Source organism: Diceros bicornis, chromosome 40, assembly GCF_020826845.1.
Source record: "Diceros bicornis minor isolate mBicDic1 chromosome 40, mDicBic1.mat.cur, whole genome shotgun sequence".
In the NCBI taxonomy this organism is placed as follows: domain Eukaryota; kingdom Metazoa; phylum Chordata; class Mammalia; order Perissodactyla; family Rhinocerotidae; genus Diceros; species Diceros bicornis.
In genome coordinates this window covers 17,461,380-17,474,332 of record NC_080779.1, presented here as the reverse complement: position 1 = coordinate 17,474,332, position 12,953 = coordinate 17,461,380, and the positions used below count along the sequence as shown (strand labels likewise).

General features: G+C 38.7%; 1 protein-coding gene across 3 annotated transcripts in view; it reads left to right on the top strand.

Annotated features, from left to right (window-relative positions):
• NPHP1 (nephrocystin 1) overlaps window positions 1–12,953 on the top strand; it is a 62,523-nt gene that overhangs the window by 36,848 nt on the left and 12,722 nt on the right. For all 3 annotated transcript variants that reach the window (XM_058534580.1, XM_058534579.1, XM_058534581.1), the window contains exons 12-16: window positions 2,998–3,072; window positions 4,800–4,910; window positions 5,962–6,044; window positions 7,939–8,015; window positions 8,983–9,082. In XM_058534580.1, the coding sequence (XP_058390563.1) occupies window positions 2,998–3,072; window positions 4,800–4,910; window positions 5,962–6,044; window positions 7,939–8,015; window positions 8,983–9,082 (446 nt within the window). The remainder of the gene's footprint in view (window positions 1–2,997; window positions 3,073–4,799; window positions 4,911–5,961; window positions 6,045–7,938; window positions 8,016–8,982; window positions 9,083–12,953) is intronic.

Genomic DNA, 12,953 nt, shown 5'->3' with positions numbered 1-12,953 from the left:
TTTATATAATCTCTTAGATTTTTTTATGTATATAGTTGTGTACTGTATGCTTGCAAATAAAGACAGTTTTGTCTCTGCCATTTTTATACCTTGTATCTTTTTCCTGTTTTGTTGTTTTGGCCAGGGACTGCCTTGTCTTCTTCCTGATTTAAATGTGAATACTTCTAGAGATTCACCATTGAGATGTTTGTTGCAGATTTTTCAGATACCCTTCCTTAGGTTAAGTTGATTTTGTTCTGTTCCAAGTTTTCATGTTATAAGTGAATGTTGACTTTTAGCAAATTCTTTTCTGCATCTGTTGAAATGATCATATGATTTCTCTTTTTTAATTTGTTGATGTGGTGTACCACAATAACAGATTTTCTGATATTGAAACATCCTTATACCCTGGGATAAGCTCTTCTTGATTATAAATTTTTTATTTTGTTTAAAAACAAAACATTGCTGAGTTAGATTCACTAATATTTATTTGGGATTTTGCGTTACTGTTTATAAGTTAAATAGGCTTATAATTATCTTTTTTTATATTGTCTATATCTGGATTGAGTAAATAATGTTAGACTAACCTCATTTGTTATAATTATCCATATATTTGGACTTATTTCCCCCATTTGTGTGTGTGTATTTTCTGTTTATCATCTTTTTCCTTTGTTTTTGTTTCTCTCAGCTGTTGAAATGTTGTTGTCAGCATTCCATTTTTTTCTACTGTTGGTTTGAAATCTATAGATTATATTTCCCTTATTTAAGTGGTTACCTTTAAATTTTTAGCATACCTACTTAACTACAAATTATTCTCATAAATCTAAAACCACTGTGTATTTCTCTCTTCCTTCTTAACACACCAAAGATACTAACATGCTTTCGCTACCTACTGCCCTTATCTTGTTCTTTTTGCCTAGAAATTTTTTTATGCAAACAAATTTGGCTTTTTTTTAATAATCAATATTTAATTACATATACCAACATATTTTGTTAATTTCTATGCTCAGGGTTGTTTCCCATATTGTTTGTATTTGATTTTGTCATGTAAATTTAGAGGCACATTTTATGTGGAAGATACTTTGCTCTCTTTCCCCCTCTCTAGTAACGTTGTGGTTACTACCACCAGTACTACCTCCCGACCCCGGTCCAGAACCAGATCTTATAGTGGAGTTTAGAGTTCCTGATCTAAGATGATGTCAGGAATGTCACCGGTTCATTAAAAGACCCACTTGTTGACTTGGTTCTGATCCTGGTGTCGTGGCTACATCTTTGTCCTCCTACCTGCTTAGGCTCGCTACTTCCTTTGAGGAGGAAAGTTGGCCACCATTTCTTTTTCACCCTGCTGGCTTTAAGCGGTAAAGCTGGCTCTATTCCTCTATCATATGTATTGAGTACCGTTAGCCTCTGTGACATACAAGTCCATCTCCTTGCCACCATATCCTGCTTCTAGACTCAGAGCCCAGGAGATCCCCGGTTTTAGTCTCACCCTCTCCTTTGCTTGTCTTTTCTCTTTATGGTCCATTGAAGTGTTCATCTTACTTTTGAGTGCTACTCTGTCTTTTTAACTATTACTGCTTTATGTTTGTAGCAGAGCAGTTATGTTGAAGCATAAATTCATCTTGAGCAGAAGTCCTTATGCATTCTTAATGCAGTTTGCTAAATGAAAAAATCTCAAGTTTTTGAATCCTCGATTACTTTATCCTTTGTGTTCTGGTTTTGTGCAGAAAACAGAATGATTCTCAACCAGTCACTCACCCTCTCTGGCTACATTTTTCTCAAATGTATAATGAGATGGTTCGACTAAGTCCTTTTTAGCTCTCAGAGTCTATAAATGAAGAAAGATGTAAAATTACCAAGCAGAATAATTTACTCCTGAATCTAAAGAAGTTGCTCCTGAATCAAAATCAGCATTCTCCAAGTTGAAAAGATAAAAGCAGAGATAATGTGAGATCTCAGTTTCGATGATTGCAAAGGACTTCTTGGCTGTTAGAAGTGAGAGACACTTCTTGAAAAACCAAGAGGGACCTTAGAATAAATAAAACGCAGTTTTACATTAAACACCAGGTAATAATCAGAAGAAATTTTCACTCTAAGAGTCCAGGTTGAGAATATATATTATTTGGGGAAGAGTTTAAATAATTCATTTGTATTAGTTGTTGAAGGTAATGGGGATTTACTTTATGTGGAAACAACTCGGCTGCCCATAAGGTACTCCTTTTGCTTACCAATAGGGACACGGAGGACAATGTATTGAATTTGACCTAATATGATGTGTTTGGGATTATTTCTAATTATTTTTAAAGCTTAGTTTTAGAAGTGTTATACTAAACCATTTTTATCTAAAAAAAAAATTATATATTATCTGTCCTTTGGAAGATGTCAATTTTGGCTATAGCATTCCAGAATTTGAACTCTTTACAGTTTTTGCTCCTTTTGTATTTCATTGTTTTATGTATGTTGTAGGATTAACTTCTTGCAATAGCATTTTATAAGAGATTAAATTGCAGGAAGACTATAATTTATGGGCCTAGAGGTCTTGAAGAAAACTGTAACTGTGTATCTGAGCTGTTAGCATTGTCTGTCTTAGGGGCAGGGTAATGGACTACATATGAAATGCTTTTATGGGTCACATTTGTTAAAAGGTCATTTGTACCTGAAATTCACTTACTTTTCTGGTAAACCTATCTCAGATATTAAGTATTTCACTTACTATAATTTATTACTAGTGCAAAGATCTGAGTCTGAATTCATTTTGTCAGTTCTTCATTGTTTTATTAATAAGTGCTATAACACTTGTTTTGTGTTAATCATTTTAAAAGTTATATATGTACTTGATGTAAAAAGAAAAAAAAATTACAAAATTGCACAAAGTAAGAAGTGAAAGTTCCCCCTCCTGTGCTGTTCCACGCAGTGTGGCCACTGGTTAACTGTTTGGGACCTGGAACTGGTGATGCTTCAGACACCTTTGATCATGCTTTCCACAATGTGATTTCAGATGGGAAAATCTCATTTCAGGTTCTGAGCAACATTCATACAGTCAGAGCCACATGGCAACCTAAAAAGCCCAAAACATGGACCTTTTCTCCCCAGGTAAGTAATCTGCTGAGTGAATGGAATGAAACATGAACTTCTTTTACCTGATGAGTGTTATACGATTAATTTCTAAAACGAATCTGTCCAAGTGTATTCCTGAAATAACGTTTTTATGTTATGGACAGAATATATGGGGCCAGGTTTGAATCTTTAGATTCTTTAATGTTCTTTGAAGACTTTGACAAAAATTACTCATGTTTTTGACTCACCAAAGTAATAATTCCTATGAGTCATCTCATTCAATGGATTTCAGGGTTCAATTCTAGAAAATACCCTTTGATGAGAAATGAAAAGAAAAAGATAAAATTTAGGAAGTGTTTTTCAAAAATGGAGTGTCCAACTGTGCTAATGAGAACTGTGCTTTCTTCGGATACAATGAAGGGTGGCACCTAGAGGCCTGGTACATTATACCAGGTACTGTCAAGACTGGAACAGAAGAGACTGGAATGGGGTTAGGTGCTTTCGAACCACTGAGTCAGTGTGAAGACGAAGATATCTTTATGTTGTTTTGATAGTATTAGTTGTCTATAGTTTATTTTACTTTACCTTTTTTTCTACCTCCAAGGTTTCATTACTTTAGTATTTATTTCCCTCACACAGCTAACTTCCTTGTGTCACCACACCCTAAGAACCCTTCATTAACCTTCCTTTTACTGCATCAAAAGATATTAAAGCAAGATAGAGGTTCAGTGAGAGGGCACAGGACATGGAGGAGGCCCAGCCACCTCGCTTGTGTGCTACGTCTATCTGTACTTGTCTGTAGCACAACTCCTAAAGTCCGGTTTGATCTGCTGAGCACCTCTCTCCTTATATTTTCGCACAACACTTCACAATTCTGATATTGCATCTCTGTGTATGTGAAGTGTTTAAGGTAGAATTTTCTAGTGTTTTCCTGAATATAAAGAGGAACTATTTGGAGGGATAAATAATAAGAATGTTTGACTTTGTTGAATAAACCTAAGCATCTGTTAGGTGCAAGGCATTCTTCTTAGGCATTGTGGGAACTTACATGTTAGTAGGGAAGAAACGTATACACATAGAATAACAATATCCTTTATTTTTGGAGCTCTGACTACATGCCAGGCACTCTGGTAGGCCCTTATATGTATTATTTAGTCCTTAGCGTAGCTCTTTGGGGTGGGTACTGTTGGTAACCATCACAAAGGCAGGATGTAATGGTCATGGGGCTCCAGGTGCTGTGGAATCACAGAGGAAGGTGAAATTAATTCTGGTCCTTAGGCTCAGGGAGGCTTTGTAGAAGAGAAACTATCCCTGAAGGATGGGTGGGATTTTATAGACAAGCAAGAGGGATGCAGTTGTCCAGGGAAAGGAAATGGAATAAGCAAAAGGGAAGGGAAAGGAAAATTTACAAGGCACACGTCGGGAAAGTTGCGCAAATGTGTGTATGCGGTCTTTAATTTTAGTTCTGTTTACAAAGAACAGTAGTTAATATAAATATCTTATTATATACACGTACTATTTTCATAACACCTCTGGGAACCCGGCTACAGTACTTGTTTCACATTGGCCTCTATGCTAAGCAAAGAGTAAGTGAAGGTAAAGGTATTTCCTTGGAATAGATGAGTCCAATCCGTCTGCTTTTGGCTTCCTTTAGAAGACTTTATGATGGTGCAAAGGCGTAAACCATTTACAGATGAGTAGAGCAGAAACCTCCCTCCCATCTTTAGTTTTTATTAGTAACTTTAGTTTCCTTATTGTTTCAGGTTACTGGCATCTTGCCCTGCTTGCTTGATGGTGATTGTTTTATCAGATCCAATTCTTCATCTCCGGATCTTGGACTATTATTTGAGCTTGGAATTTCTTATATTCGCAATGTATGTCAGTTGAAAGACAAAGCTTTCTAATGTATCAGGGAAGTTTTTTTTTTTTTTTAGAAAGTCTGTATTTACAAGTAAAATAATTGAGGTTTTTATGTGTAATAGAATTTTAATCTGCTGAGGAATCAGAAGGGCAGTGACTCTAATTTTATATCTAGTGCTGCTTTTTCAGTAGCATTTAAAATAAAAGTGTATTTGTTTACATTTATGGCTTGAGTGAACTCCAGTCCTTTTCAAGATTGAAGATTTGAAAAGGATGGGACTTTGCAGAAAGTGATAAAAGATGCTCAGTGGCGTTCCAGCACTGACCCTAGAGGGTCAGGGTGCACCTAACCTTGTGGCTGAGGGTTCTAATTAAGGGACCTGTCAGAGTGGTAATTTTTATAAAGGGAATTTATTAATTTATGTGTAGGTCTGTGATAGTACTTAAAGGTCTCCACATTCTAATAATACTTTGATAGGTGTAGTACATATACATGGCCTCGAGGTAACCCAGAGAGCCAATTGTTGTTACATTAATGGTATTACGCCATCCTTTCATGTCTTTGAGGCAAATTCATCCACATGTGTTATGGGTGGGTAGGATATGAGAGGGGAGTACGTCCCCCAAGCCAGCCCCCAGTGGCCTTTGGCAATTGACAGTAAGGGTAGAGTTCTGGGCAAAAAGACCCTTGAATGATTTAATTTGTGCGTTCCATCTCTGAATGAGACAAAGCTTCATAATCCCATGTAGTATTGATGTGGTTTGAGATCATTCCACAAAATAATTTATATCACTCAAGAAACAATAGCAACAGTTACTGTGTCATTAGGTTTAGGGGATTTTCAAGAGCAATTTGACAAGATAGGATTTTCACTTGGCATACTGCCTTTACCATCTGACCTGCAAGTAAAATGGGACTCCACTGTGTTTCACTTTATTTTCTTGTGAAGAATTTTTTCGTTCTAAAGATGAAGACTAATTTTTTTCCTTTAAAAGGACTTGGTATGTGCTTAATAAATTTGACTGGTTCAAACATTAACTTTCATACACCTTTTTATTTCCTAGTCAACTGGTGACAGAGGAGAATTAAGTTGTGGCTGGGTGTTTCTTAAACTTTTTGATGCCAGTGGAATTCCTATTCCAGCCAAGTAAGTTGGCTATATATTCTTTCCAAATGAGTAATTTTGTAGAAATTTATTTTTTAGAATCTGGATACCTCAGGTTTGCAGAGTGTATGTTCTATTAGCATCGCAATAACTTGTGGGGAGAGGCCTTTGGACGTTGATTTTAATGTTCTTTGAGGTAGCATATGAAAACAGCATGCCCAGTCTCATCCTAGGGAGGAAGAAGTGCCACATAGGGAATAGGGATTTTAAAAGATGTTTGCACCAGCTGTCTGCTGAGCATATTCCTTCAGTAATCCTCTGTGGTATTTGCACATTTCACAATGCTGAAACAGAGCCTCATTCTCAGCCAAGAGTGGGAAAGCCAAGTCCAGGGTCCCTAGGTCTTTTATGACTCGCCTTTCTTCTGTAGGTGATTCATTGAAATCGTAGTGGCAGCCACTGTAAACAAATTTAAAATTCAAGACCAAAAGGCAGACTGGTAGCAAATATTTGCGATATATACATAACAATCAGCAAGTTATTATTCCTAATATAAAAAGAGCTCTCAAAAATGAATAAGAAAAAGACAACCCAAATTTTTAAATGGGCACACACAAAAAAATCTAAGTCTAGGAGATAAACAAGAAATTCACAAAAGAGATGCAAATGGGCAGTCAGTAGGATGGTGATTGAGATTCCAGGTTTGGAATTATAAAATTCAGAGCTCTAGTCCCGGCTCTGTCTGTGTTAACTGTAAGCAGTTTCCTTAATGTCTCCAAGCCTCAATTTCCCCCGTATTTAAAATGAGTGATTATAATAGTCCCTACCCTAAAAGGTTGTTGTGAAGATTAATTCTGATAATGCTCCCTGCCTCCTGTGCCTCCTAATTAACCCGCAGGGGTGGGTATGGCCTCCTTACCACAGGGCGGAGATCCTCCTCTGACATCACCCCAGTGGAAGGGGAGGGGCAGCTCATTCCCCCCCAGGGGATGTAGAAGCCCAGGATTCTTGTGATTTTTTTTTTTTTTTAAATAATGTTCAGGGTTTTTAGTTGTAACTAGTGAGAGGGAAAAGTCTACTCCATCTCTCTCAAAGTGAAGTCACAGCTGTTTTTTTAAATGAGGTGGAGACCTATATATTGGTTCAGAAACATCTCCAATGTATATTATTATATGAAAAAAGCAGATTGCAGAATCGTGTGTATACTGTGACTCTACTTTTGTTCATGAAAACCTGTATCTGTGTGCGTATGTGGGTGGGATCTATGTAAACTGTTCCCAGAGGTTGTTGCCTCTGAGGAGCAGAACTGGGGAGGTGGTGCAGGAGGATTAAAGAGGCCTTTTGCCTTCTACTTTCAACACTTGGATAGTATGCACCCTGCAAAGAAAACATGTGTTAGTATTGAGATATACTGTGTTTATAGATTTGTTTGCATCTGCATAGGAAAAGATAGGACAAGAGACTTACCAAACTAGGGGGGAAGGAATGGGGAGGGATTTTTCATTTTCTACCTCTCATTTTTCTATGCCATTCACACTTTTTACAACAATCCACATGTTACTTTTATATTTTAAAAATAATATAAATTCACAGTAGCTTTATTTCAAATGATTGTTTAAAACATTTGAAAAATACATTTAAAAACATCATTAACTTGTCGTTAACACAGTCATTAACACAAGTCAGAACACTTGAATGACTCAATAAATCTTTCTCATTTTAATGTAGAAAAATGTATTTTCTACAAGAAAGAAAGAAACTGTTTATGTACTGAGATAATACCTCATGGAGGAATCAACAACTTTGATTCTCATTTACCAATGAGACAAAAATAAAATGCCTGTGAATGTGCCTGTGCTAAAAAATACCTCACTACGGACTCCATGTTTCGAACTGTCCACAGTATTTATTGTCATAGTATATTATTCTTTTGTAGAACTTATGAACTCTTCTTGAATGGCGGCACCCCTTATGAAAAAGGTGTGGAAGTGGACCCTTCAGTGTCCAGAAGAGGTACAGCTCTTCTGTGTTTCTTTTCTTCCTTTCCTGAAAAATTAAACAAGCAGAAGATGCATCAGAGAAGATAGCTATATTCAAATAGGCATAACATTTTTCACTAGAATTCACATTTTAAAAAATATGTCATTTGATATTAAAATCTTAATCCATTTTATCTAAGTGCTTGTTTTCTTGGCAGCACGTAGGAGACTCTAATGTGGGAAATCAGGGAGCATGAGGACCCTGTGTTAATTTCTTTTCGTGGAACATTGGGCTGATACTTGTGACCACGCAGGGTCAATAGAATAGGCTAATTCAGAGATTGCCTATTGCTAGTTAAAGGGTGTGGATGTTTCAGATTGTGATATACATGCCAAGTTGCCTTCCAAAAGTACTGAACATCTTTTAATGTCTTCATTGACCAGGCACTGTGCGAGGTGATGGGAAAAAGGAGAGTAACACGGATATGGTCTTTGCCTCATGGAGCTCAGAGCCTGACAGATTTGAAACTCCCCTTTTGCTTCTCAGACATTCCTCTCCTTCTTTTACGATTTAGGACACACAGCACTGCTGCTGCCCTGGCGGTGCCAGTCTTCACTTCCTGAAACAGGAAGGAGTTTGGAGTCTGGGAGACAGTTGGTTCTACCTGGAGTCAGACATGTGTTTTAAACCCCCTTTTTTTCTTTGTAATTTGGCAGTGATGATGCTGTTGAAGCATCTGATCTAGTGGCAGCTCTAGGGGCCAGTTAGTTACCCTTAGGGAGGCCGATGGGCATTATCACACTTGATCTCTTTATCAGCTCATTAGGGTGTGTGGGTGACTCCTGCTTTTCATACAGTTGTGCACCATGGGTGCTGAAAAATGCTTTGTTTTATTATTTAAAAAATACTTTTTTTTATTATAAAAAGTACTTTGTTTTATTATACTCACTGTTCCAAGCACTTTAAGTTTTGACATTTATTTTTGTTTTTGTTTTTAAAGCACAGGGGAGTATTTTCTATCAGATGATGACGATGAGAAGGCAGCCTCAACTTCTAGTAAAACTGAGATCTTTGAACAGAAGATCAAGAAACATACTAAGGTTGGTACCCGCTTTTACCTGTCCAGTGAACGTTAAGTCGTTCAGCATTTGTCGACCATCTCTACTTTTGACTTCTCCTCCTGCTTGGTCATCTTTTGTTGGTTATTTTTTTCCTCACTAATTCATCTGCCAAAGATCAGTAGGGAAATGGAATAGTAATAAAGTTCAGATTCGCTTGCTCTTCTGTTTACTAGTTAGCTCAATTGATAGATTTGGTCAGAAATAGTGTAGAAACTTTTGACTAAATGGGGCTTAACATTCATGGTTTCAGGGAACTTTTTTTAATGTCGTTTGTTGTACAATTTATATGCAATAAAATTTACCCATTTTGGTTTACAGTTGAGTCTTAACAAATGCATGGAGTTGTGTGACGACCACCACCATCATCAAGATAGAGAGTATTTCTGTCACTCTAAACAGTTACCGCATAGCCCTTAGAGTCAACTCCTCAGCCCCAGCCTCAGGCAACCACTCATGAGTCTTCTTTTCCAACAATTTTGCCTTTTCCAGAATGTCGTGGAAATGGAATCATGCAGTATATAGCCTTTGGATTCTGGCTTCTTTCACTTAGCATAATGCATTTGAGATTCATCCATGCTGTTGCATGTATTAGTAGTTTATTCTTTTTTGTTCTAAATAGTATTCCATTTGATGGATATACCATAATGTGTTTATCCATTCATTAGTTAATGGACATCTAGGTTGTTTCTAAGTTTGGGCAATTATGAATAAAGCTGCTCTAAATATTTGCATATGAGTTTTTTTGTGTGTGGACATATATCTTCATTTCTCATAGGTATAAATACTTAGGCATGGGATTGCTGTGTCATCTGGTGTTTTTTTAACTTTATAAGAAATTGCCAGACTGTTTTCCAAAATGACAATACCATTTTACACTCTCACCAGCAATGTATGAGAGTTCTAATTACTCCATATTCTTGACAACACTTGGTATTATCAATTTTTTCCTGTTTTTATCATTTTAATAAGTGAGTAGTAGTATCTCATGGTGGTTTTAATTTGCATTTTCTTCAGGGAGCTTTTATGCTAGTAGAATCCCAGATATATCAATTTCTAACTCAGTAACCTCTTGGACAAGTCGTTTCACCATCTCTCACATGGTCTCAATGTCTACATTTTTAAAATGGGCATAATAATAATATTAACCCCATAAAGCTGTAATGAGGTTTAATGAAAAGAAAGTATATAAAACACTTAGCTTGTATTTATAGTGCATGGCACACAGTAAAACACAATAAAGTGTTAGCTATAATTATTTACTATTATCATTATATGTATAGACAAATGCAAATATAATGCTAGGTCGATGGTGCTGTGTATTGTAAAATTTGTTCAGATGAAGATGTACTGTGTAGCTAATAAGATCAGGGGGAATTTGAGATAGGCTTTGAAGCACTGGAGAGATGTGCCCATGTAACGCTGTGAAGATGTGGAAGAAAGGAACTTTCCCCAGAGAGCACCCAGTGGACAAGAGGGGTGCAGAGGAGGAGCGTGGTGTGGGAGCAGAGACTGATGCAGTTGAGCTGTCCCACCATGACCTCCTCACTGCTTGCAGATTCTCAAGAAGTGGGATGATACTGGAAAGCTTGGCATACCCCTCTGAATGGTTGCTTTTCTCATTCTAGATCATGCTCTTAGTTTAAATATCCCTTGTTCTTATATCTGATACTGAAATGTGTTTTGTAATTATAGTATTAACAGTTAAATCTTTCAATAACTGTTAATAATATGTTCATAGGTATTATTTGTTCTCTTGGCTTTTTTTTTTTTACCTCGTGGATGTTCATAGAGCCTGTAGATTCTCTTTTTTGGCCAATCTTTCCTTGGAAGATTGTTATTTTTCAAGATTGGGAAAAGGAGCACAGTAGCAGTCTGTGTAACAGAAACGCCTGAATCCTGTTTGGCTTCATTCCTCCTACTTCTTCAGCCTCCCACTACTCACCTCGTTGATAAGCCTCCACGAGTCCCAAAGCACTCCCAAGTGTATCTTTCAAGTACAGCTCTTACTAGTGTTTCTTTGGCCCAAATACTGGTTTGCAGATACTTTTTACAATCTAGAGGTCAAATTTGATGGGGAGGTGCAGAGGTCAGATAGGCAGGCCCGTTCTTCCAAAGCGGTGAACCGTCCTCTGTATGCTGGCTTCTTAGAGGAGGGTCCTGAGTCCCTGCCCTCCAGACCTCAGGAACTGAGGCACGTGTTTGATTACAGCACACAGTAGGCACTCGAAAAAATGTTTGTTAAATATTTTCAGAGTAGAAATCTTCCTGCTAGTGTAAAAGTGTACTTCTCAGGAGCTCTCCTCTGCCTCCTGCTGTCCCCGCCCTCTCCCTCCTCCTCTCCACTCCTGCCTTGTCTTGGTGTGTGCTCTTTTCTCCTCTTAGAACCCACAGAGAGACTTCAGCACTGCTTTGAAATTGCTACTCCACTTTGCATGATCCGGAAACGTGCATGCCTGGTAGTGTCAGGTGTGGGTTGGGGCACCCTGCTGGTGTGGCCCCAGGCCCAGGCTGGCTCTCATTGAAACCAGGCCATGGGCCATGGTGTGAGGGCTGTGCTGTGGGTTCAAGGTGAAAGGCTGGGCACCAGCGTGGGTTGCTGTTGGACATCACTGCTCTGAGCCAGTACGTCCTGGAGGTAGAGACTAGGCAGGACTGATCTATCTCAGTCTCCTCTCCCCTGACCTGCCACCTTCAGTGAATGGGAGAGGAAGGCAAATAATGGGACCCACAGTCCTCCTCCTCCCCTCCTTGAAAAGTACATCCCACCTCTATCCCCACCCTCCCTTGCTTAAAAGTTTCACCTTTATTTAGCCAAATTTCTCTGCTTAAAGGAGAACGGACAGAAGCTCTTTCCATTATGCCAAGAGACATACAGCAATGGGGACAGGGCCAAGGGCAGGAAGCCCAGTTAGAGTTTGCCTTAGTGTCCATTTTTACCCCGTATCCTTGCTAGTGGGCTTCATACTGCCCTCTCACCGGTCACCAGTCTTACATGTGTGTATCCTTTGGATGTCAGGAGACTTGTGAAAAGGCGAATGAATTGATGTAGACTCATCTCCTTTACCAAAGAAACAGCACCAGAGTCCTGCTCATGGATCTCATTTTGTGGAGACAGTTGTGAACACGGTGACCCTCTCAACATAAGACGAAAGAGGGAGCAAATAGATCCTTCAGTTTCACCAAAACTTGTCTTTCTGATTTTGGAGCTGTTTTCCAAAGGAGTTTAACTCAATGTGGTTTGGCCAAAGGCACGCTTCTCAGGCCTTGAGGAGGGAAAGTCCTGATTTTTAGACTCAGACTCCCAGTGCGTGAGTTCTGAACACCAAGAAACACTGGTCTGTAGAAGTAGGCTGTATGTGTATGTATAAATTTGCTATCAATTTATTTTCCTTCGTCTTTTTGATGCATTCCATCTTTTTTTCCCTCTTTTGCTTCCGTTGTATTGTTGCTAAATATAAATGAGATAGTAGTGTTACTTACATGGGGCTCGTGATTACGTTAGTTGCACTCCTGCCGCCAGAGTTGCCTGGTCTCTGTGAGGTCAGAAAGCAGCGTGTTACTTCCCCAGCTCAGGCTCCGTTTAGGAGCTCAGAGCTTTCTGGTCATCTCGGGTTTGGGAACATGAGAGGATTTCTCTCAAGACGACTCTAATGAAGAGCAAGCAGCATTGCCTCTTGTTGTGGGGAGGTGCCGGAAGGAAAGGAGTGCCCGCGCTGTGGGAGGACCGAAGGCCTCTCAGGCAGGCTGGAAGCGGTGCCTGCCGGACAGACAGAGCAGGCAGGCCTCTGAGAGAAGGAGGGGTGAAATGGAAGGAAGGAAGGAAGGTGCCACCTCTTCCCGTAGCAAAATC